This window comes from Pseudonaja textilis, chromosome 8, assembly GCF_049901715.1.
Source record: "Pseudonaja textilis isolate UNSWEBS1 chromosome 8, rPseTex1.2, whole genome shotgun sequence".
Taxonomy (NCBI): Eukaryota; Metazoa; Chordata; class Lepidosauria; order Squamata; family Elapidae; genus Pseudonaja; species Pseudonaja textilis.
The window spans coordinates 9,027,368-9,054,611 of record NC_141997.1 but is presented as its reverse complement, the minus strand read 5'-3'; the positions used below and the strand labels follow the sequence as shown (position 1 = coordinate 9,054,611).

The window sequence follows — 27,244 nt, the reverse complement described above, 5'->3', positions numbered from 1 at the left end:
CACACACACACACAGAGTTTTCTTTTTATGACCCTGTAATATCTTTTATGGGAGGGGAGTCGGGGCAACTGAATGGAGCTTAGCATTTACTGATGCCTAAGTAGAGTTTGCAGCATATATTTTCCCTTTGTGCCCTGATGGAGAAATATCTGTCACTGCCTAGGATTGGGCCATTGCTGGAAATCTCTTTAAGTATCCTCTTCATTTATTTCTACAGCTGTCTCAAACTTGGATGCGGAAAGCAAACTGAACGTGTATTATCATGCCCCTTGGCATCAGGAGAGAAACATCTTCCTTCCTTCCACCAGGCCAGCATGTGTGGAGGAGCTGCATCACCATGCCAAGCAGAATTTGAGAGCGTTGAGAAAGGGTAATTTTTATTTCTGCATAATTTACAAAAATCCAATTACAGGTAGTTCTTGACTTACAACCATTCATTTAGCAACTGTTTGAAGTTAAAGTGTCACTGAAAAAAGTGACTTAAGACTGGTCATCAAACTTATGATCATCACAGCATTCCCAGGATCACATGATTAAATATTTGGCAACTGACACATATTTACAATGGTTTAATTTTCCTCTCCTCTCATTCTTACAGTAAAATCCATTTCCAGACAGTTTCTCTTTGCTATTCCACTTTCGAATTCTTAAAAAAGTATGTCATCCTTAGATATTAGTATAAATAACCTGTTCTCTTCTTAACATTTCAGAACAATAACATATTGAAAATATGATAATTTCCTTAAAATAATATATTAAATAATTTCACAACAAATAGAGGGTGAGGTTTATTTTAATAGCATTGCCAAGAGCTAAAAGGAGAAATATTATACTGATAGTAAAATTATATAACAGCTCTCTGGATGATAGCTGTTCTGTTTTAGATAAATTTTATCTTCTTCTGCCATCTTGTGGTCGGGAAATGGCTCCTCAAATAATGAATATAAAACAAAAATATATTAAGATCACAACTTTAACATGGCAAGTCCCTTTGGAGAGTAGACATGCAGAAATGGGGCACTCCTGAATAATCTAATTAAAAGCCAAACAATAAAACAAAACACCCCAAACATGCACGGAATTGCAACTACAGGGGGGGAATGAATAGAACAAAAGATTGGATTTTGGAGAGAAGAAAAATCTTGGAAATCAATCTTTATTTGGATGCAAAGTTGATTCTGGTGAGGTTTGCTTTATAGCGTAATCAGACTGCAGTTCCTTTGTTCTCCTGGTGACATTGAGAATTTTTTTTTTATATAGACTGAACTGTTTTTCTTCAATATTGACTGCGTAGTTCTTTTTATCATTAACAGAGCATGCTTACACAAACATAATTGCAAAATGAATTGCATACAGATCTGATTGCATGCATGTTCTTTTATCCCTTCTCTTTCTCTAATAAGTGCAGACCTGTTTTCTTTTTCTTTATCTCTCTGCATAATTATAAGGATTTATTAGGATTCCAGTCTTTGTATTGAATGTTTACAACTATTGTAAACTTTTACAACAGGGTTGTAAATTTTATTACCTCGATGGTAAATTGCCCTGAACTGCTTTTATTGCCCTGGACTGCAATTATTCTACCTTTTTTGTGGGTTACAAATAGTCAGAGACTGCAATATTTTTTACAATATTTTTATAAAGTTCTAATACTTTTTAAATATTTTGTGGAATTTTATGGGCTACCTTGTATTATCTTTTTATATCATGTATATATATTTGTGTAATCTTTTTTACAAGCTGACATTTTTTTTACTCTCAGCTGAGATACTATATTTTTCCTTTTAAGCTGAGATTTTGTTTTCCTTTTCAAATTTATTCATCTGTCATATTCAATACATGTGTGGATTACAAACTCTGTATCAAGTGGACAACATCAAGAGAAGCTACAGAAGGGATTAAAAAGAGAACTTGAACTCCTTGAACAAGGAGATGAGAAGTAGCCTGTCTGAGAGGTAGCCCAACTGAGAGGCAGCCCAGTGTCCCAACCGAGAGGTGGCCCAACCCATCTGAGAGAAGAAGAGACAGCGAGCTGAGAAATAGAGAGGCAGCCCAGCGATCCAGCCTGACACCTGAGTGGAGCCAGTGTGAGGCAAATGGAAGCCACTGAGCAGCGCTAAAACAGAGCTAAGTGGCAGCAGATCAGCAGCTGTGAGCAACATGGCAGACCTTGAGCAGAAGTGATGCAGAGCTTTGTGGCAGAGGAACAAAGCACCCCAAGCAGCGACTAAGACCAGCCTGGTGGACCAGCAGTGACTGGGAGCAGCACAAAGGACTAACTGAGCAGTGGTGCCCACAGCAGCAGCTGGGAGCAGTGTGGTGTGAAACTAAACAGAATGCCCACATCAACACATCATACCTGAAAACTCCGGCAGTGGCCAGGCAACCAAAGGGCAAGAAATCCGGGGGGAAAGGATAATTACAAAACTCTTGTGGACAGGGAGGAAAGGGATAAACTTTCAAGGCAGGGAGAAGAGCAAAGCATCTCCTTAAAAATAGCCTGAGACATCCAACAAAAAAGAAGTTCATATTCCTTCATAAAGGGCCAAGAACTCTTACAAATTCTTAAACTTTAGAATCTCTTAATTTTTTTAAGAAAAATCCCTTTTCAATTTTTCAATTTCTTTTTTCAATTTTTCAATTCTTCATTCAAATATCATTTTTAAATTTATTTATTTTTTAATTTTTAAATCTTCAATTTTAAATTTATTTTTTCAGTTTATTATAAAATTCTTTTTTCAATTTTTCAATTTCTTTTCTCACCTAAACATTTGAAAAAAAAATAATTATTTAGAAATGTTTAAATTCTTAATGATCTAAGAGGGAAAAAATAAAAAAGCACAGAAAAAGAGACTTAATACGGGGAAGATAGTGATGAATTTTCAAGACAGAGAACAAAGAGCCAAGAACTCTTATAAACTATTGTAAACTGACACTTCGCAACAAGGATAATATTTAATTTTTAGAATTTTTAAATTTTTTATCAAACAAAAAAGTCATGGAAATAGAGACTGACACTAAGGTGCAGGGGTATCAAACTCAAGGCCTGCGGGCCAGATCCAGCCAAATCCGGCCCGTGTGGCCATCCTGGAAACTGTAAGGGTCCAGCCTTCCTCACTTCGACCCAGCCCACACCATCCTGGCATGCTTGCATATGCACAGGCCCAGTTCTCCATCACTGCATACAGAACAACTAAAGTAGTCTGTAGGACTATGGTTAAAAAGAATAGTTCAGACCTTCCAGCCTCACAAGATCTTTTTTTTTCATGAGAAGTTAGAAGGTCCGAACTATTTTTTACCATAGTCCCACAGACTACTTTAGTTGCTCTGCACAAGGTGGCGGTGAAAGAAGCTGGAAAGGTTAGTGAAGAGGGATGTGGCTGCCCTGAGTGGCATCTGTGTGTGTGAGGGTTTGGCCTGGCTGAAGGGCCCTCAGGCAAGGTGAGGCAGATGGGGCAGCTCTGCTCCTCCTGCCTTGTTTCGTCCTCCACACCCCTTCGCATTGCTTTATTCTTGGCCACTTCTTCTTACTCACCACTGTAATCTAGCAGGAGGCTGAGCAATGCACTGGTGCAATGGCCACAAAGTGGGGCAGTGGGGGTTGGAATACAAAGCAAGGCGGGGGGATGCGGAGCTTACCTAAGCGCCCCACCAGCCAGGCACTGAAGCACCGCAACTGCTGCTGCAGAGAGGGGGGGAAAGAGAAGAGGGCTCTCCAAACTCTGTGTGTGTGGGGGCGTTATATGGGAGAAATAGCAATCTTCAGCCAAGCTGCTGGCAGTGGCACAGGCAGCAGGAGCCACCTGAGCAACAAGGTAGTGGGGGGGTGGAGTACAAAGTGGCAGGGGGGTTGCAGAGCCACTTCCCACCACACCAACTTACCTGAGCACCCTGCCAGACAGGCACTGAAGCGCTGCAGTTGCAGCCACAAGGAAGGTGGGGGGTGTCTCCAAACTGTGTGTGTGTGTATGAGAGAGATAACGTGCAATCTCTGCTTTAGAGCTGGGACATTTAAGCTGCTGGCAGTGGCAGGTGGGGGGACAGGCAGGAACCACCTGAGCAGCCATTTTTCTTCTCATCCTCCCCACTGAAGCAGTGGCATCCACCTAATGATTGCCCCTCCCCACCTGATCTGCTCCCTACCTGGCCAGCTGGCGCAAACCTCTCTGTTCTTCTCCTCCTCCTCCCCATCCAAGCGGCAGCAGACTCCATGGGACAGGGTCTGATTCCTGCCGCAGCGCAACAAACTCCAGTGGGCTGGACACAGGTGTGAAGGGCCTGCAGTGCTTCCTCGCTCAGTTGAAGGCTTCGTTCAGACTTCAAACAGCAAGGCTGGCCCACGTAAGTGAGCAGCGCACCAGGGCCATGGACAGTGTTGGTTCCTGCACCCAGCCAATTCCGATTCCATGGCCAGCTTCAGAAGTTGTGGGTTTTTAAGAAGAGGCTGGACAGTGACTTCTCTGAAATGGTCTAGGGTCTCCTGCTTGAGCAAGGTCCTCCAAGGTCCTTTCCAGCTTCTATTCTGATTCTGAATATTTCCAAAACTCAATGTCATGTGTAATGAAAAATATATATTGTACTTTTACTACTATTATTATAAAGTGGTTTCTCAACACACAATTACATTTTCTCTTAAATATTTTGCATCAATAAATATTGAACAATTTTTGTCTTTGGGGAATCAAAGTTATACTATGGCAGCTTCATTCCCTACCATATGGATTTTATTGATGGTAGATGTTGAATGAATGGGAACAAATGAAAATAGAAATTGTTTATTTTTTTATGTGTGTGTTTTTTTCAGAGATGTCAGTTAGTTTCATCATAACATCCAATAAAAAAACAAAAATTTGTTTGGGAAATTAGTTATTGCTGAAGAGTATTTATAAGCAAGCATTTGTGGCATTGAATCAGTTTTTAATTCTTGGTGACTGCCTGGACAAATCCTTGCAGTTTTCTTGGCAACTAATTTGCCATTGTCTGGGTCCTAGGGCTAAGAGAGAGTGATTGGCCCAACTGGCTTTGTGATCAAATGGGACTAGAATTCTCAGTCTCCTGGTTTTTTTAGCCTGATACCTTAACCACCACATAATATTGGCTTTATCACTGAGGCACCACTTTTTTTAGAAAATTCCACACTTTTCACTGAAAAATATAATGTAGGAGTTTAGAGATAACTTCCAATTAAATATCTGTGTTTCTGCTGTGAATTCATTCAGATGTTTCCATTCTCTGTAACTGTGCTATTTATAATATGATCATTCTGAAAGTCGAAATATATTGATAGAACTATTATAGATAGTTACTACATGTAATTCATCACTAAGTGTAATTACCATGCAATGCATCTGGATTGAGTTCACATATTTTTGTCATATTTTTAAATGTTAAATTGCTGAACAATTGCCTTCTTATTTCTTACAGAGCACCGAAACCAGGGTAATAACCAAGAACAAAAAACTGTGAGCCAAACTGTGGTAGCTCCCCCATTTCCGTCTTTTCCTGTGATCCACACTAAGGAGAAAAAAGAGACTAAGGACCATCATTTGCTAAAAGTAAGTTCTCCCTTGTCTTCTTAATGCATTTGTGATGTGTTAGTACAGCTTGGGTTACCAGCAACTTATCCAGCCAAACATCTTTATCTTAAATGTCAACTAATGGGAGAAAATTGCCAGGTAATGCCAGGAGAAATAACATCTGCCAATTTAAAGGTATAAAGGTAAAGCCTAATTATCAGTAGATTACAAAATGAACAACAATTGTGTGGTATTCTTATCTCAATTTCCTGCCAGTATGTTTTTTTTTTAATCAAGCCACATTTTTTTAAAAAAAATGTTTATTTGGTCTGACTATAAATTCTAAATTTAAATACATTTTTAGCAGATAGATAATTATTTGTGTTAGTCAGAAGGAGCCTATGCTAGGATATATGCATTTATTTGTGATAATAATGGTCAATAAAGCAATAACATGAGGATTTCTATTACAAAATCATCATGCTGGTTGGTATATTAACTAGAGAAGATGCCATCAAACAAATTTATTGATTGATTAATTAGTTTCTTCCAAATTATAATCCTTCAAGTGAGTCAAGTACTACAACTCTCAAGAAGTACTACAACTCTCAGAAGTCAAATTCACACCAAATGTGGCAAAAGAAAAATGGTAGTAGTAATACAGAACAAGGCACCATGTTAGAAAACTCTGCTTTTGTTACATTTCAGGTTATATAAAAACTCACTGAAATAAAGTGGCCTTGTTACCCTAGGGCAGTGTTTCTCAACCTTAACAACCTGAAGTTGTTTGGAGTTCAATTCCCAGAATTCATTTGTGGCTGGCTGGGGAATTCTGGGAGTTGAAGCCCAAACATCTTCAGGTTGCCCAGGTTGAGAAACTCTTGACCTAGGTCATCCAAAATTTTCAAGCATTTGCAAGAATAGAGGAGGTAGTGAGGTACCATGGGGGTTTTGATTTGTATCACGTGACTGGGATATTTACATGGGAAAAGAGGGAAATGAACTGTGCATCATGAAGTTGTGATGTAAATTCAAATCATTTGTACTGTATCACTGCACTGTAGAACCAGTTGCACATTTTTTTTCATTCTAATGAAATTTCAGCTTGTTGTAGATACCCCTATCTAATCAGATGGCTCAGTTTGCTTCTGGAAGGAAAATTCTCTGTTCAGTTTTATAATACTGTTGATGAAATTCACTGGACATCATCCAAGATTAGATGGAGCACATGTTTTTCTTTTCCCCGGAATACCTTTTTGCTGCAAGTTGTTTGAAGGACAGCAGTTTTCAGCAATAAAAGATGTCCTCACCTTTGCTAGGTTTTAAAATGGAAAAGTAAATGCAATGTCCCCCTGGTTTTCTGTTTATCAGGTGACCTATTCCTTCTGATGGAATTTATTTCTTCTGCCTGACAGTCTGAATTACATGCTTTCTCTTTGATAAATTGTAACCCCCCCCCAATTTGTACATCCCTTTCAAGAAAATAGACCTAGCGTATAACAGTTATTTCCCCTCACTGATACAAATTTTTGAATCAGCAAAAGTGTAACTGTGACATGATTTGCTGTATACCCTCATAGGTCTCACTTTCACTTACATTGCATAGCATCTAATTACAATCAGTGTTTTAACACTGCATCTTCATATTCACGTACTAGCAAGTTCAGTGCATGTATATTAATGATTTTCATAAGATTAGAATAGGACCTTTTGGTGACATTAAAAAAAAAAACCTTTATAGATGGCTGTCCACTCTCTGCTTGAATACTTTGAGTGAAGTCACCATTTAATGAATGAATAATGTTAAACAATTTTTATTGTAGTTGAAGAAGACTTTACATCTTTCCCTAATTTTCTCTTCTCAAACCATCTTTTATGCTGAGTTTTGCAACTCAATGATTGTTTCTTCTTCTTGAAGAAACCTCTGAACTGGTGCCCTCCAAATATTTGAATCATCACTGCCATCATTCTCAGCCATCATGGCCAATTTCAATATTAAGTCACACAGACAATGTTATTATTGATATTTCTACATTACCTAACAGCGATCCGTTTCAGGAATAGTGTATATACAATATGAAATAAATTATTATAAAACAATAAGGACAACCTTATGAAGAAAAATTAAAAGTTGTTTTAGTGCTGCAGTAGGTTGACTAGCTCTTTATAAATTATATGGTTCCATTTCATCAGATGAAATTCCATGATTAGATTACTTGAGATTAATAGGCAAAAGTTACTGATCTGATACTCCCATACCTATTTCCATGGTTTGACTATATAGTATGGCCTAAAACCCATATATCAGAGTAAATTGAATTATATAATCAGTGAATTATTTCCTGCTGTAAGGATGGTATTGTCAACTATCAAAGAGCTTTCATAGGAAAAATCTACACACATTATTTTTATGCCCATTAACACCCCCCATGTAGCTAACCACTCTGTCTAAATATGCAGAAATTAAGCAGCATATTATAGTTGATAAACAGCTTCTCATGATAAAAATTTCATAGTTTATTTCTCACAGAAGCAGAATGCAATGAAGAAACTTTTTTAAAGCTACACTATGCATTTCAGATGTACTTTGATCAAAAATCATAGAAACATTTGTTATATGTGTTAATTTTTAATCATTTCCCTCTCCCTCCACATTTCATGTTTATAGTTTTATAGAACCCGCTCGTCTTCCCCTACTGAATGTTGCCACATGACTCCATGGAGTAAAAAGGTATTGGAAAATAACCGAATAAAACCTCCTTATACAATCTGTCCCTTTCACTCCCTAATCTTTCTTTGCTGCTCTTTTGGCTGACTAATTTTGTTGTCTTTATTTCATGCTTTTATCAACAAAGACCATTAACTTTTTTTCATCCTCCATGCCAATTTGGTGTTAGGTTTTATTTTATTTAATAGCCGATGAGCAAGTTTTCTTTTGTTGATTATCTAAATGCCTGAAGTAAATTAGAAAAATAGATGGTGATCTCGGAAAACTACAAGAATGCATCCAATGATGTTAAAGCTACCGCATGGACCTAGTCAAAGGACTGTTATCACTGCTATTGTTTGCTGAAGAGCAACCCTGGCAGACCGTCAGAGATTGTGGTCAGGTCACTTCATTCTTTTTGTCCAAAAGACATTGTTATGCAGGGAAGGTATTGGTCACAAAATGCAAGCTAATACAGGCTATAGGGGCCATTTTTTGTGTGCACCAACTTTTTAGCTCAGAGGTTACCTAGGAAACAAAGTCTTTTGTGCTTGTAGTTTATATGAACTATTCATGGCTGCCAGGAACAGCACAAAAGCTGGAAAGAAAGAAAATGGCAATATTTTCCTAACCTAGAGATGGATAGAAATATTTTCCAAGAAGACGGGTCTCTTTTACATTTTTATGTATAATATTACAGGCATTTCTGGCAAGGTAAGAACGTAGCTTGATATAAGTTGGTTAAATCACTGTGAAGTGCAGCCTTCAGCATAGACATTGGGGGTTAAGAATGATTGTAAGTCTATTATGTGCCTTCAGCAGGAATGTTGAGTAGCACATTTGTGACAAAAATAAACTAAAGTTAACTTGACTATGGATCTCAAATATAAAAAATAAAAATATTTAAGTGTTGTGGCAGACTTTAAAAATGCAAAAATTAAATCTTGTCCTTTTAACAAAAACTAAAAGAATGAAATGCTTCCGAATAAACAGAAGGGCAAAATATCAAGTAGTCATCAAAACTGAAACTGAAAATTGAACATAGGTAATAGACAAACTTCAGGATGGCTACTTCCAGTCTATAGAGTATGATGATTGATTAAATGAAAAATATGCACTTTTAAAATGGGAAAAGCTGTATTTATCATTCAAGAAACTGTTATTTTTTTAGTTCTCCAGATATTGTCTAGATTGTCCTATCGTTGTACTCTCACATAGTAAAGCAACAAAGCACAACAATCCTGCTTTTCTTTTTCTTTCTTTCTTTCTTTCTTTCTTTCTTTCTTTCTTTCTTTCTTTCTTTTTCTTTCTCTTTCTTTCAAATTCTACTCTTTGAGGTAGTTGATGTCTCTTACTTCTTTAACTTTTGCCTTTTGTTTAAATTATTTGTTCTGAATTACAATTGGCTTTCAGGTATTCTAAAGCTCCTGGTTCAAACGATACTTTTCAACTTTTCTTTTGATATCCAGTATTTATTATTAGATGTCTGTGTTCACATGACATATTTAATTTGGTGACCAAAACCCCGTTTTCTTGTTTAACACTGTATTATGAACAGTAAATTAATCAAATGAACCAGGTTTGTATTTCATAGAAACTACTAACAACAATCCAGAGTCTGTGAATGCAATCACTAGATCTTACTTGGCATGGTTAAGTATATTGACAGAGTGAATGTAACACCTTTCATTAACTTTAAATCCATAGCTCAGTATTCCTTTGTTTAAATTCTGCTGATTTCAGAGAGACTTTACTTTGAAGTAAAATCAGGTATTTTAAAAATACAAAATATGTATATCTTTCAAAATATATAGAAGGCCATGCTAGAGTTCTACTGAAATCAGTGCTGCAGCTTGTCAATCATATGTAAATTGTTTATTTCTAAGCTTGCTTGCAAACAACATGAAAGAAAATTTCTATAAGTTCCAAGGAATGTCCTTCCTTTTTTTACTTCCAATTCTTACTATTTTGTTGTTGGATGCTAATTTTGATTAAATTTATTTACAGTCCCACCACCCTTCAGAGGAAGAGGATACAGATATCATGCTAGGGCAGAGGCCAAAAAACCCAATACATAATATACCTTCTACACTGGATAAACAAACAAATTGGAGCAAAGTACTGCCCCTTCCAACACCAGAGGAGAAAATGAAACAAGATGCCCAAGTGATTTCCTCTTGTATTATCCCCATCAACGTCACTGGTACAAATCTTTTGTCCTCCTTTTTTGTTGTGGTGGTTGATTTGAAGGTTTTTTAATAACTTATTTTATTGCAATAAATATTTATCTAAATATAGAATGTTACAATTAGCAAATTTATTTATTTATAAATTTTATTGTCCTCATCTTAGCATAGGGTAACTCTGGGCAGCTTACACTCATAAAAGTCTATCTATACATATACATTATACACATACCACGTTTCCCCCAAAATAAGACCTAGTCTTATTTTCTTTTGGGCCCCAAAATAAGCACCAGGTCTTATTTTCTGAAGATGTCTTACTTGCTTACCTTAGGACCACTGCAGCCAGACCTCCCATGCCTTGACACCTGTTGTGCTGCTACCAGACTTCTTCTACAGCCACTCGCAGCAGCTCACAGTCCGACACCACATGGTGTATCATGCCGGTGCCACCTTTGCGGCAGGACATCACATGACTCAGCATGCCGGTGCTGCTGCTCGCAGCAGGCCACATGGCATGTCACGCCAGTGAGGCTGCTCACAGCAGGAAGTCACATGGCATGTTGCGTCATTGCGTGTGTGAGCCACGGCACCAGTGTGATGCACCACACGGTCTCCTGCTGCAAGTGGCACTGGCACAATGCATCATGTGGTATCCAGCCACAGAAGAAATCAGGCAGTGGCACAACAGGCGTCAGAGCGTAGAAGGCCTGGCTGCAGCAGTCCTAAGGTAAGCTGGTGTGGTGCATGTGGAGAAGCTCTACCCCACCACACACCCCTGCCCTAGCTTGATTTTTATGCATGTACCTCACCCCACCTCATACAATCAAATGGTGGGATACAGTGAACGAGGTCTTAATTAAGGCTTATTTTGGGGATAAGGCTTATTTGGTGCACATGTAAAAATCGAGTTAGGGCTTAATTTGGGATACGTCTTATTTTTGGGAAACATGATATACATTAAGAAATAAATAAATTTAAGCCAAACATTAAAATTTAAGGACATGTGGTGGGGACTGAATGGGAAGAGGTGGAACCTGTTGTTAATTAACCATCTCCATTCCCCCATTGGGGCCTCAAGCCAGTTAGCAGAGCCATGACTTTAGGCCTTTACGAAAGAATAGGAGGGTATATATAAGTATAAGATTTCTTAATTTTTTTTGATAACTTTAACATCTATTAATATGGGAATGAGCCCCATTAAATTCAGTGAGAAAGACTTCATATTAAATTTCTACATTGTGATTTTTCCATGGACATTAATGCTGATATAATTATATTAGAAAGGCATACTTGAATTCAACAGCTTTTTACGCTATGTGATAATCATGTTTGTTATGTGATGTAATAAAACAGTGCAATATTTCTCATCAACAGTATATGGTATGAGTCATAAGTGCTACAGCAAATTAATAACATTTTAATATTTGCTTCAATGCCTTCCATAATGCTAATGTATAGGAATAATATTCTAAGTGATGTGTACAATTTATTTTCAAAATCCCTTCACTTATTAGAAATCTTCTTTCTATATATTATATATGATACATAAAAAGAGAGAAAGAGATGGGAATTTGCAATACAATGTAAAGTCAGAATGAAAATCCATGATTGGTAACATTTCTGAATTAGCTGTATTGGCTCATTGGTTCCTCATCTCATTCCATAGCTTAAACCAAAAATAAATCTGAATGAATAGACTAATTTATTCATTTAGATCTCAAAAGGTTCTCTGTACACAGTATTGCCTCTGAGCAATCACAATGGTTTCCATATCAGTACACAATAAAATAATAATAATGCCAGAGTTAATACACTATTTAACGTATATACTGATAAGAACGAGTGGCATAAAGATACCTCAGTTTGCTTTCCAAAAACAATCAACAAAGAGCATAACATTTTTTTTTAAAAAAAAGAGATATTGGGCTTTTCAAGTCATAACCACTAGACCTATGTAAATTTTTTGAAGAGCCACATTGATTCCCTGAATTAACTCCTCAAAATGTCAAAGCAACCACTGGAAGCTTGATATACTTTGATATATTTCAAGTATATCAAAATCTTACCAAAGGTCTTCAGGAAATGAAGGAGTTCCCTATCACCATCACCCACAATAAATTGTTTGTTTGATGCTGTGAGCAATAACAGATCCACCACTGAAGCCCATAAGGGATGTCCCAATTAAAACACCAATATGGCAGATACATTTCTGGTATCATAATTCAGAAGAGTAGGAGTGATGAGAAGTGATTCATAGACATTCCACATAGACAGGATGTTCCTATAAAAAAGTTCCCAAAGTAAATTCACACTTCTATCTATTTCAAGAAATCATGCTAAATAACTTGTGGGCAATTCCATTATGCTCACACAGTAAGAAAACCAACCACATCAAGAGCCATATGAACGACGGTCTCAGTGATGCAGAATTACAAGATGGTTACATGGGCAGCTAATCCATTGGCCCACTTCAAATTTACAAGTAGGCTTTATGAAGTGTGACATTTGGCTGTGCTACAGAAAGTATGGTAATAAATTCGTAAACCAACCAGAAGGAAATCTGCTTTGATGTATCATATAATATTTGTTCCATTGACTGAAAACTTGGACTCACTATGACATTTTCTTATGTAATCAGAAGATGGATCTGATACAGGGGTCGCCAACCTTTTGGACCTCAGGGACCACCAAACTCATAATTTTAAATCCCACGGACCAGAGACCCTGGGAAAATCCCCCCAAAAGTCTGCAGGAAAATTCCCCATCCCGTTTTCCTACTGATCAATCATTCTTTATTTGGGATCACAGGATACCATCTCCAGCTCTGTTCTCAGGGGGGTGGGGAGAGACTTTTGGCTTCATGCAAGGAAAGCAGCAGAATCATCAGAAATCTTTCTTTCTCTCCCCCAAACTCCACCAGAAATGAGTCTTTGCTGGCACAGCCTCTTGGAGCAGGAGGCCTTGCGGGGTCCCAAAGACTCATTTCTGGCAGAGTTGGGGGAGAGAAAGAAAGATTTCTGCTGCTTTCCTTGCATGTAGCCAAAAGCAGAAGAAGAAAGAAGCAGAAAGAAGCAACCCAGTGGCTAGTCCAGGCACGTGGGGCAAGTTCCCCCCTTCCGCCCTTTTCCCCCTCCCCTCACTACCTCATATTGTTTGCAATGCAAGCCTTGTGTTCCCGTGGGCCATGTGGTCAGCACAGCCTTGTGTTCCCATGCAGCCTGGATTAATTGCTTTGGGGGGTGACTTTTTTCTGTGGACCACCAAAATTTTCTTGCAGACCACCAGTGGTCCCTGGCCCACTGGTTGGCAACCACTGATCTGATAGGCTCACTTACCAAGGAAGCAAAAAATAAAAAATGAAGTGTTAAACGTGTTAATACAGGTTTTATACAGTTAATAAAGAATGTTATTATTTATAAACCAAAATCAACATGGCTTATGTTCAATATTAGGAATTAGGTCGAATAATTCCTATTGCTGAAGGGAAACTACCTCCAGAGAAATGGCAGTTTCTTTTGACCTTGTCCAGAAAACGTTTTGGTTTGGATAGTGTGTACAGCAAAACCATATGCAGCTATATGAAAGCTCATGAAGTATGTTCCCATTGAATGCTTTGCCCATGATCAAAATGCCACATTGAATTATCTGCATTGCTTTTATGTATTCTCCTTCAGCCTACTACCAATTAAATGTTTTTTTCATTAAATGTTTTTCTGCTTTGCTACAGCTTTTTAATGTATCATATTTTAATGGGAATACATGTACAACTTAAACTATTATTATTAACCTACCATCATAATTACTGTGTGTGTCAGTACAACATTACATTTATTTTTTTATGAATTTTCTATGCCACTGCACTCCAAAACAGTGGCTTTCTCAGTAAATCACAATGTTGTAAAAATGATGATGTAAAATGATGCGCGCAATAATATTGTAATGCAAGCTCCATCATTATGTATTTGTATCATAAGTCATGATACATGTGGACATTTTGTCACTCCCACTCCCCAACAGGTGATTCCTGGCAGATTATAGTTAAAAGCAAAAATTGATAGCTAATTATAAAACAGTTCAGAATAGACTAAATACAGTATAGCACAATGGTACTCAGTCCACCTAGTTAGTACTCTTGACAGATACCGAGAGTATACATTTTTATTAGAAATGGAGGGTGTTTTATTATTTTTTTAACTTATTTTTCTTCATATAGTGGTCTTTTCACCAGATTTTTAGTGTTGAGAAAAGACTTTGATGTATTTGTTTAGAAAATAGTCTTTGCAAATTTATGAACAAGTGGAAGCAAGACCCTATTCATATTATCAATGAGAGGAGGAAGCATTCAGTTGAAAATGAATGTCCACTTCAGTGAGACATCATGGGCTTTGCATTCATGTGGTTCCATCTTCAGTTTCAACGATTACCAGATCTAAAACCTAAGTAGCAAATAAATCCTGCCTGGAGCTCTAGAAAACTCTGCCAATTGGAGGCAAAATATTTGCTAGTTGGTTGACTTTTTTTTGTATCTAGAAATAGTGTCAAAAGATACCAATATAACATCAATCTGAATGATATTTTATATGGATTGACATATGGAAAATCCAAAAAACATTTGGATTTGTCATAGTATTTTAACCTCCCTATTACATATCAGTAATGCATAGAATCTTTCTCCCCCCCTGCTTTTTTTTTTTTTAGTAATTTACAGCTGAAAATTTTTCATCCTCCTCTTGAATTTTCATTTTACATATATTGGGGCCTCTAGAATGTAATAATCTTGAAAAACATTTTGGTAAATAGTCATTATAAAGAGAGTAGCTAACTTCCTCTCATTCCTTTCACTTCCTTCTCTCTTTTGTGAGGGTTAGCTGTGGTATGCATTTTTTTAAAAAAGAATTCTAAGGTCTGTCTTCTATTTTTTTCATGCATAATCTGATAAATTCATTTGACCCGATGTAGTCTTCCAGTTAAAACCATTAGGGATTTTTGTTTCTAAAAGCTAATATCACCTATTTATGGATTGCAGGAGTTGGTTTTGACCGAGAAGCTAGTATACGCTGCTCACTTGTTCACTCCCAATCCGTACTGCAGCGAAGACGGAAACTGAGAAGGAGAAAAACCATCTCTGGCATCCCCAGAAGAGTCCAACAAGAAATAGGTGGAGTATAAATGAAATCTTCCCTAGAGATCTGTAGTGCTGTCTTAATGCAATTCTAGCTTGCTTTCTCAACAGTTTTCCAAATTCCTGACTGTGGTTTCAAATATGATGTATTTGGTATGTTTTATTTGTTTCATCTTTTTTGTAAATATTGCCATCCATCTCTATTGCTCCTTACAGAATCAGTCTCAATGGGTTGTGGGTGTCCCTTAGTAGTACAGATATACCACTAGCTCACATTGTCTAAATACAATCTTACCTGATTTCTGTTGAATTGTGTTCTTTTAGTTTGCTCTATACATCAAAAGTAAGTAGTTTAAAATTATTTTTCCATGTAAAAACCTAACAAATATATCCTGGTAATGAACATGCTGATAAATTGTCACAGACTAATTTATTTAGAAGATCTATTCCAGTGATGATGGTATGTGGGGAAAAGTTAGGAGACTGGGCCAAAAGACACTGTCAAGGGACTGGTAAGATAAGAGACAGCAGAGTCAGACAAGGAATAATGGATGGAAACTGAACAAGGAGAGATCTAACCTGGAAATAATGAGAAATTTTGTGACAGTGAGAACAATCAACCAATGGAACACTTGCCTTCAGAAGTTGTGAGAGTGTCATCACTTGAGACTTTCAAGAAGAGATTGGACTGCCATTTGTCAGAAAGGGTCTGCCGCTTGGTGGGTGGGTGGACTAGATGACTTACAAGGTCCCTTCCAATTCTGATTATCTGTTATCTGTTGTGAGTCCACAACTGGATAGAGGACAGGGCAAAGGGCTCAGGGGAGATTCTCTTGGACTGTAAATGAGACTTGGGGAGGGGAAGACATCTACTTTCAGACTTGTAAGATTCTGTCAATGTAGCTTTATAACAAAGTAGAATTAACTCTTCTGTTTCTGATTCCTACTTGGATTACACTTACAATTCCAAACAGTTGTACATATATTATCTGTTCTGAAAACTTGATCAACTAGTTTCCCCCATATTTTTATGTATTACTTTTTTCTTTTAATTGCTAAATATTCATTTGATTAGACAAGTTCACTTAGTTTTTTTTTCTTACACTGAACTATCAAGTAATAACTAGATTAAGGTCACTAAAGCTTGTCTTGTTAAAGAATCAATTTTCTTCTATTATGGCAACAATTGAAAGATCAGGCTGGCATAAAACTAGCCAGCTCCTTAATTTCAGATACACATGATTTGATTACTCCTTTACAAGTATGCATTTTGAGTCTGCACAGAAAACACCACTTGCGAGGGTAGCAGTAATAGATTGATATTTCTCTGTTCAGATTAGTTTTCCTCTTTAATAAGGGTCAATTTTGGTAGTGTTAAGCATTGGTATGTGAAACATATCGTGTGAAGATAGCAACTATTTTTATTTTAATTCTACTTTGTGAAAATTTCATTAGCAAAACTAAAACCTACCTTGTGAACTTTTTAGGCCAATGTCAATGTCATAATTTGTTAGCCAGTTGAAAGCTGTGTTGACTCACAAATTTTTATCTATATATCCTAGATTCTGATGAATCACCAGTAGCAAGAGAACGGAATGTCATTGTGCATACAAATCCAGACTTCTCTAATAACATCAACAGGAGATCAGGTACCCGAGACTCTGAGTGCCAAACAGAAGATATTCTCATTGCTGCCCCATCCCGGAGAAGAATACGAGCTCAGAGGGGTCAAAGTGCAGTAGCTTCACTGTCTCATTCAGCTGGCAATATATTGGTGCTGACAGATAATGGTGACTCTATGTTTACATCAATGAGCTATCGTGTTCGATCAAGGAGTCTTCCTCGTGAAGGTGCTAGAGCCAATGAAAAAGATCACAACAATGGTGCCAAAATTTCAGCATATGAGGCAGAGCACTTTTTAACAAATCAAGAACGCATCTCCACAAAGAGTAAGGATGCCATTAATAACCATTGTTCACAGGAACATCATCCCAGGGGTTTAGCTTGTTCTCTGCATTTTCATAGTCCAAATCATAACTCAAATGAAAGAGGGAGGTCAAGATTATCAAGAATAGTAGATTCTGGAAGTTGTGATATTTCTTCAAACTCTGATACCTTTGGAAGTCCAGTTCACTCTATATCCACAGCTGGGGTTCTTCTCAGCAGTCACATGGACCAGAAAGATGAACATCAATCATCCAGTGGAAACTGGAGTGGAAGTAGCTCAACATGTCCTTCCCAAACATCTGAAACAATTCCTCCTGCTGCTTCACCTCCACTGACAGGTTCTTCACACTGCGATTCAGAATTGTCACTGAACATTGCCCCTAATGCTAATGAAGATTCAAGTATTTTCATAATTGAACCCTACAGTGAACATAAAATTAGAGGTCACAGGGCAAGTTCTTTCACTTCTGATCTACTAGATGACCCTAATAACAGCAACACAAGTGACAGTGAGTGGAATTATTTGCATCATCATCATGATGCATCCTGCCATCAAGAATTCAGCCCCGAACATCCTAAGACTGATAGTCTAGGCTGTCCGAGTTTTACAAGCATGGCCACTTATGACAGTTTTGTAGAGAAGACTCCATTGGATAAAGCAGAGACTAGCTCACATTTTTCAGTTGATACTGAAGGCTATTATACCTCCATGCACTTCGACTGTGGACTCAAAGGAAATAAAAGTTATATTTGCAACTATGCAGCTGTGGGCTCTGAAAATGTCCAGAATGCAAGTTTTGATTCCAATCTCACTCACTGCAATTGGCAAGCTTATCTGGATCATGGGAAGCAAGGAAAACCAGGCATTTCTCTAAAGAAACCAAAGGCGAAGCCAGCCCCACCAAAACGCAGTTCATCTTTAAGGAAATCTGATAGTAGAACAGATATTTTGGAGAAGAAAGAACCAAAGATAACTAGTGGGCAGCAACATATGCCTCATACTTCTAGGGAAATGAAGCTGCCCCTCGAGTTTGCAAACACACCTTCAAGGGTAGAAAGTACTAGCCTGCCAAGTAAACAGAAACCTTCCTGGCATAATCAGGATGAAAATGACGTAAAGGGTCTCCCATTTGATTCCATGGACATTGCATCATTTAAAGATGAAGGTGCTGAACAATCTCACTATGCAGATCTCTGGCTTCTAAATGACTTGAAATCTAATGATCCCTATAGATCTTTATCTAATTCAAGCACTGCTACGGGTACTACAGTCATAGAATGCATAAAGTCACCAGAAAGTTCTGAATCTCAGACATCACAGTCTGGATCAAGAGCCACCACTCCTTCTCTTCCTTCTGTTGAGAATGAGTTTAAGTTGGCATCCCCAGAAAAACTGGCTGGTTTAGCTTCTCCTTCAAGTGGTTATTCCAGTCAGTCAGAAACCCCAACATCATCATTTCCAACATCATTTTTTTCTGGTCCCCTATCCCCAGGAGGTAGTAAAAGAAAGCCAAAAGTACCAGAAAGGAAATCCTCATTACAACAATCTTCTTCTAAAGATGGCAACATATTTTTAAACAAAGACTTAGAATTTCCAGTTATACCTCCTACTCATCTTGACCTAAGTGCTCTTCATAATGTTTTGATTAAACCATATGCTCCCAGACCCCAGCTGCATGCTTTCAATAATAATAAATCAAATATGATAGAAGAAGCACTGAATACTAATTCTTCACCAGCTCTTGCTATTACGCCTTCAGTGCTGAAGTCAGTACATCTTCGATCAATTAATAAGCCTGAAGAAAGGAAACAGAAAAACAATCCAGATTTTCTACCCATTCAAGAACATAGTTTGGTAACTGCTATTTCTTCATGCAAAATGAAACCACATGTAAGTAAAAAACAAGGACCCCATCAGTTCTTCATGGAAGATGCCATAGTGTCTTATATCAATCCCTCCCCAGTACAGATAAGTCCAGAACAACTACTAGGAGAAGATAGTTTACTCTTTAGTGAAAGAAATATCTGTCAAGAGAATCTAAACTCATTAGTAGAGAGTGTTCCAGCAACTAAGAGTATACCAGATCAAATACATTCAGTACATGGGATTTTGCTAGAGCATACAACTAATAAAGCTTGTGGGTTTTCTGATGAACAATTTCCACAAGGCGCAACCGTTTTTCCAAGCAATCTTGAAGGCAAAATTACTTGTGGATCAGAACAGGATAAGAGTATTTACCCCATGCAGTCTCCATATGAATTACCTGCACACTGTGAACAAAAGTTGAAATATGAAACACTACATGAAGATATTCCTCGGTCTGACTCCTTAACTTGGGGAACAGATACTTGTTATCAGCTGAAGCAACAGCTTGATATAAGCCAACTTGATGACAAAGTGCCTGAGAATATCAATTATGAACCAGAGATCTCAAATATAGATTCACCAAGTGAAAAATGCTCTGAAAATGATATGTCAGGTATTCCAACCAAAAGTGCCTCAGATGACAGTGATAGCAGAGCAGCTGAGACACAAGAAACTACAGAGGATGATACCTTAAAAGGTTAGTTCTTAATTATTCTTACACTGCTAGAGGTAGCACTTAATGCTAGAAATACTTCCTTGATTATATTAATGGATAATTTCCATTAATTTCAGTGAAACCCTAACATATTGCACTAATAAATGTAGGATTCTTTGAAGAAATATACAGCTAGTCCTTGACCTATGACCATTCAAAGTTACAACAGCACTGAACAAATAGTTGTTATGACTGGTTCTTGGGGTTCAGCCACCCCAGCACCCCCATGGTCTCATGATCATGATATAGGAACTTGGTAACTGGTTTGCATTCACAACCAGTTTTGCAATACCTTGTGATTATGTGATTGCCATTTACAACCTTCCCTGCTGACTTCTACAGAAAGTCCCCCGGACTCTGTGTTTGCACTACATTAGCCACTCATGCACCCTCCCTAACCTGTACTACCCCTCTCACATATCCTCATGCACTCTCTTCAATCCAAGCTATGCCTTTCTCACACTCCCTCGCACCTTTCTGCACCCACTCCCCAATACACACTGCATCTCTCATGCATCCTCTCTGACCTTGAACCATGCTTTTCTGCACTCTCCTTGCTCTCTTTGTCACCAAGCTGCAACCACTTAGTTGCCTGCTGACCTGGGATTTATAATTTCCTGCCATCTTCCCCACTGACCCTGGCTGTGGGAAGCCAGCAGGATATTACCTTTCCTAACAGTTGAGGGATTTGACTAACAATGGGAACTGGGACTGCAGGGGTTGCTGTTGTTAAGCAATGGAGTTAAACTTTATGACTGCATTGGTTAGCGATGGAAAGTTCTATTCCCAAACACTGTCATAAGCCAAGGACTATTTATGTATGCATATAGATAAATCTGCAATTCCTTTTAATTTTCAGCCACAAAAGAGCTCTTTATCATTAATATTAATGTAACAGTTTATCCAGTATTTAGTTCTGATTCTTATACACCTAGTTCCATTAATTAAGGAAACTATGTAATCAAATTCTGATACCTGATTATCAGCAGTTTTCTTTATTGCTTTTTTTGAAGAATCTTTTATGAGTGATGATTCTATAATCTCACCCTTAAATGAGGATTCTCAAATCGAAGTAGAAGAGTTTTTGGTGTCTCCAAATAAACCGCGAACAACAGAAGATTTGTTTGCAGTAATTCACCGGTAAGTTAATGTTACTGTAACTACTTTTTATTGTTATAATAGCATAATGGTGATAAAATGCTTGTTTCAGAAACTATTTTTCAGTCCAGACCAATATAACTATTTCTATAATTTAAAGTAGGAATTGCAGACCATCAGATAAGTACGTTGTTTCAATGAAATGCTCCTTAGAAACTGCTTTGTGAAAGCGAAATGAAGTGGCCGTATTCCCACCTCGTTTCTCCCTCCTGCAAGTGCCAGTAGAACCTGCAAAACCCCAAAGTGAAGAAAACATCAGGGAAAATGTTTCCCACTCAAATAAAGCAGGGATACAGGTTTAATGCATGACTTTTATATGAAATATTTTATTGATTGATCACTTGATTATCTGCCATCAAGTTGGTGTCAGCTTGGATCAACTGCACAGACAGACTTTCTCCAGAATGGTATGTCTCCCTCGCCACCATGTTCTATACACCATATTCCATGGCTTCCTCTCCTAGGTATATGTTTTGCATAGAGCAATGGGAAAGTTCTAGACTTCCAATTTTCCACAGAATATTCCACAACTTGATATAATTGAAACATTCAAAGACCTTCAATGTCACAATTAAGTACATATTATTGACTTCTTTTTGGTATTCTTTGATTTTCCCATTAATGTCTCTTGTTTCCCATTTTTTGTGTTCAAGATAGCTTGAACATCTGCTCTCTCCTTTTCCTATGTTGAGTTCTAATTTGTGTTGAGTGATCTTAAGCATTATTTTGCTAATATGTGAAATGTAGCATATTGTGCAATATTTTGCACAATCTGCTAAATTGCTTCTTTGATATTGATATGCAGACTCATGTCTTCCAATCTTGGCCACTATGTCTTTCTCTAGTTTCATTGCTATAGTTTGGGTAGAATCTTACATTCTGCTGCTGCTTGACCTATTTCCAGTGGGCATGTCTTTGCTGTATTAATTGAGCTTTTCTAGCTTCATTTACAAATAATATAGTCAATTTTATTTCTGTGTACTCTGTCTGGCAAGGTCTATGTACATTGACATTTTATTTGTTGAAGACTATGTAGCAATGAAAAATATGCATTCGCAAAAACTGGTACCATTCTTCTGCTTTATTTCTATTTCTTGTGTGGTATAGCCAACTACATTATTCTCTTTGCTACTTACTACAGTTATTTTTCAGTCTCCAACCAAAAGCAGTATGGATTGCTTGCATTTTCTATAAATTTCAATTTGAACATGAAGATAAATCTCACCAACCTCTGGTCTTTCACATCAGTAGTTGGAGCATAACTTGGATAATTGTTATAGCAAAGAGTTTTCCATTAAGTCTAACTGATGCTATTCAGTCATTGCCTCTATCGCATGCAAATATTGTCTTTGCTATATTTGTAGAATAGAATAGAGATGGAAGGAACTTTGGAGGTCTTCTAGTCCAGCCCCCTGCTCAAGCAGGAGAACATGTACTATTTCAGATAAGTGACTATCTGGTCTCTTCTTAAAAGTCTCCATTGATGGAGAGCCCACAATTTCTGAAGGCAAAAGCTGTTCCACTGGTTAATTATCCTCGCTATTAGGAAGTTTTTCCTTAATTCCAGGTTGCTTCTCTCTTTGATTAGTTTCCAACCATTGTTTCTTGTCCTGCCCTCTGGTGCTTTGGAGAATAATTTGACACCCTCTTCTTTGTGGCATCCCCTCAAATACTGGAATACTGCTATCATGTCACACCTGATTCTTTTTTTCTTTAGGCCATCCAAATCCAAATCCTGCAACTATTCTTCATACGTTTTAGTCTCCAGGCCTTTGATCATCTTAGTTGCTCTTCTCTGAACTTTTTCCGAAGTCTCAACATCTTTTTTGTAGAATGGTGACCAAAATTGGTTGCACTATTCCAGGTGTGGTCTTACTAGGGTTTTATAAAGCTTTTCTAACTAAATCAACACTGTTCTTTTTTCTTTTCTTTTTTCAAATTGTAATAATTAGTAAGATCTTAAGATTGAAAGTGGCCAATTTTAGTCCATTATTATTAGATTATATCTAAGATGTCAATATGTAACTAATTCATTTGTATCTTATTGTCTCTCATGGTGTTGAGCTTTCCCATGTTCATGTTTCTTATATTCTAGCATGTTCCCAATGTAATTTTATTTTTGCAGTTTTGGATTCTTTTCCTTCATAGCAGCCTCAGCAGTTAGATGTTTTAAAAGATTTAATCTAGCCACACCATTAATACTTTTAGTACTCCAAATGATCCTTGCTCATGCTGTATAACATGTTCAGTGCCATTTAACCTGACACCATCTGACACTATAATGTAAATTGCTTTATAAAGACTATCTATATTATTTTCTTGGTAAAATATAGAAGTATGAATTGATGCCTTTACTATTGTTGCTAAAGTAATCAGCCATTTCTAGCATCTTCCCATATCTCTGCTGATCAATATAAGCACTATCTCATTTTACCTGGACAGTTAGGATGACTTTTATGACTTGGACAATCCTACTGGGAGTATATATACTTTAGGTGTACATTTCCAGCATCCTTTGCTCATCCTTCCTAGGCTTGATGAGGCAGCACAGATTAACTCTAGGGGACCTGAAATCTTACTAATCTTCATATAAGGATACCAAACTCTATCAAGATAGTGACCTTGGGAGATTTGACATTTTAAAAAAAATCTTGTAATCGTAATGATCCAGATATGTCATCATAATTTGCATATCACAACTACCATATATTACTGGCACCAGATTTGTCCCTTTTTCTTGTTTTGCATTGTTTCCTAAATTATCAGGGGCGAGGAAAGCCACAATATAACTAAATTCCATTTCACCAGCCCTAGTCTTTTTGTTTTATAATTTTTCCATTTGCCTCTCCAATTTAGACATCATTGCCAGTTCTAATATCTGGAAGGTAGAGCCCTCATTTTCACAGATGATGATTTAGGTTTGTAGTTATGTAGTTATTAATAGTGCAATAGGGGAGTTCTAGAATGAGATCTGATTTAAATTTCTGGATCTAGGCAATGGACCCCAAAATGCTATGCCATATAACATATAATTGTATCAAATTTGACTATGTGTAATTAGATAAATTCACAAAGATATGAATATTTATGTTTCAGTACCATGAATATTGAATATAATTCTTTTCATAACAGGTCAAAAAGGAAAGTGCTTGGAAGAAAGGATTCTGGAGACCTTTCTTCAAAGAACAGACTGAAAGCTTCATCTAGTAGTAATAGTGTGTCTTCTGTCAGCAGCACCTCACCTGCAACTAATATTCCCCTTACTCCTACCAGTGTGGGAAGTCCAGCATGCAGCCAGAGGTCTCCTGGACTTATTTATCGGAATGCCAAAAAGTCCAGTACATCAAATGAGGAATTTAAACTACTGCTCTTGAAAAAAGGTAGTCGGTCTGATTCTAGCTATAGGATGTCAGCCACTGAGATACTAAAGAGTCCTGTTTCTCCCAAGTCTCCTGGAGAACTAATTGGGGATCCTCTTCAAACTGCAGATGAAGCCTTCCAAGCTTCATCAAGAGCTGAGGCATTAGCTCCTCTCTCTCCGTGCCCCCCAAGGATAAACGTAGAAGGGTTTTCTTCCAAAAGTTTTCCCACATCAGCATCTTCACGTGTAGGACGATCACGAGCACCTCCCGCTGCAAGCAGTAGCCGATACAGTGTCCGCTGCAGATTGTATAACACCCCAATGCAAGCCATTTCAGAAGGAGAGACAGAGAATTCAGATGGGAGTCCACACGATGATCGATCTTCTCAAAGCTCAACATAAGTTGCCAAAGGGTCTGAGCACAATTCTGACTGTTAAATGGGGGAACTCTGCATTTACTAAGCTCATTTCACTTTAAAAAGCCTATTCTGTAGCAGTCAAATACCTTACAAGGCAATACGTGATGTTTGAAAATGTTAAAAGATTGCTGAAAGATGGGATTAAATGATCTGTAGGTATTTATTACGTCCCATTTTCTATGACTAGAAATACATGGTGAAACTTTAATTTTCTTTTTTCCCCTCCCTCTCTTTCTTATTTCCACCCTCAATGTAAATTTACCCAGTTTTCTATACTCTTATTTTCTCTCTCCAGAAACATTGCATTACTGTTGTGCTTCCTTAGGGGTGGCAAACATAAAATTGATGAGGAATTAGTAATTTTTTTACATTAAAATGAATTGAAACAAAATAGAATGGATAAAACAGATGTACATAATCTGTATTTTTGATAAGCAAATGTAAATAAAATTATTGCAGAGAAAAATGTTGTGGGTGACAAATGAAAACTATCTTATATGATAAAAAAGGATAAATATATGGTAATGACTGTATTCTGTGAATACAATTTTCAGATCAAGTTTATTTACATATCAATCACTACCACTATTAAATAAATAAAGCCTCTAACATAAATTTAATACGTGGAATAGTGGAAATCCTATTAATAAAAACTATCAAATTAAGTAATATCTGATTTCCTTTGACAATGTCATTCCAAGCAAGCTAATTTTAAAATGAATTATTTGAAAAGAGGCTAATTGACAAATACTACAATGTTTATAAACCAAGTTTTCTGCTCTGGCTTCCCCCTCATAAGAATTCTGAGAAGTGTAGCTATGTGGAAGTTTTTGGTATATCAAGAATTGTATCACTTTTGACTGATTTCTTCACTTGTCACTTAAAACAATTTTAAAGTTCTTTAAAGTTTGTTTCCGTTCTCCTTTTTTTCATTTGGTTTCTTTCCTTGTCATCCTCCACTTGTTTACATACTGCAGTTCTCTGAGAAAATCTTTGTGTTGGTTTTCAGATTTGTGTTGAATGGTCTTCTTTGCGATTGCTGCAGGATGATCTAGTAAAAATATTATTTGTTGAATACTTACAAACAAGGTATTGCACTGAACATGAGGACTGCAAAGACACTACAAAATTTTTAAAAAGAATCAAAAGTTCATATAAATAACTGTAGATTAAAAAAATAGGAAAGAAAAGTTTTAAAATGAAAAAAATAGACAATCAACCAAATATTCATTTGGAAATTGGAGGGAAATGAGGTTTAATAAGTAATAGTGTAGTAACAAAATACAAAATATAAAAAATAAATGCAAAGATCTGCCTTAAAAGTTAATTTACAATTAAAATAAATTAGCATTAATTCTCAAAATCCAAATAGAACAGTGAATAAGAACTAATTAGATACATGATAGACATACACAAATACACACACACACACACACACACACACACACACACACACGGAGAAAGAGAGAGACAAAACCTGCTACTATCCTAAGACAAAATCTTTTAAAGTGACATTTGGGGATGGCTCAGAGAACATACATTTAATACTAAATTAAAGTTTTTTAAAAAAAATTAAATTTGAGCCTTAAGTAACTGAATCCTAGGCTATGCTCATATCCCATTTATTTCATTATAGTTAATATATCCTGCAATTTTATGAACCGCTAAAATAAGTCTGCCGTATTTGAATAAATATATTAAGAATTGCGCTGTTATACAGCAGTCTTCAACACTGCAATTTAGCAAATACTATTGAAGTTCAAACATTTTTATTCAATTAAACAATTTGCCTTCCATTTCCTTCTCAGTGAATAAATTGATAACCATTTATTCTTGTTTTTTTAATCTGGGAATCAAATCTCTTATTAAGAGCTGTGGTGGCGTTAGAATGCAGTACTGCAGGCTACTACTGCTGACTGCCAGCTGCCTGCAATTTGGCAGTTCGAATCTCACCAGGCTTAAGGTTGACTCAGCCTTCCATCTTCTAAGGTCAGTAAAATGACCCAGATTGTTGGGGGCAATATGCTGACTCTTAGGGCTGTAAAGCACTGTGAAGCGGTATATACATCTAAGTGCTATTGCTATTTATATGAAAGTACCTACATCAGCAGTTCTCTGAGAAAATCCTTAAGTTGGCTTTCAGATTTCTGTTGGATGGTCTTCTCTGCAATTGCTGCAGAATGATGCTAATAATATTTTTTTTGAGTAGTTATAAACAAGGAATTGCACTGAGCATGCAGACTGCA

At 37.0% G+C, this 27,244-nt stretch overlaps 1 protein-coding gene across 2 annotated transcripts in view; it reads left to right on the top strand.

Moving 5' to 3' along the window:
- The window catches only part of NHS (NHS actin remodeling regulator), a 244,363-nt gene extending 218,063 nt beyond the window's left edge, over nucleotides 1-26,300 (top strand). Inside the window, exons 2-9 of one of the 2 annotated variants that reach the window (XM_026714262.2) lie at nucleotides 218-370; nucleotides 5,425-5,555; nucleotides 8,185-8,247; nucleotides 10,231-10,426; nucleotides 15,436-15,567; nucleotides 17,094-20,042; nucleotides 21,074-21,200; nucleotides 24,351-26,300. In XM_026714262.2, the coding sequence (XP_026570047.1) occupies nucleotides 218-370; nucleotides 5,425-5,555; nucleotides 8,185-8,247; nucleotides 10,231-10,426; nucleotides 15,436-15,567; nucleotides 17,094-20,042; nucleotides 21,074-21,200; nucleotides 24,351-24,981 (4,382 nt within the window). In that variant the 3' untranslated portion in view covers nucleotides 24,982-26,300. The remainder of the gene's footprint in view (nucleotides 1-217; nucleotides 371-5,424; nucleotides 5,556-8,184; nucleotides 8,248-10,230; nucleotides 10,427-15,435; nucleotides 15,568-17,093; nucleotides 20,043-21,073; nucleotides 21,201-24,350) is intronic. The other variant, XM_026714263.2, reaches the window with a different exon arrangement.
- Nucleotides 26,301-27,244: the final 944 nt, after the last annotated feature.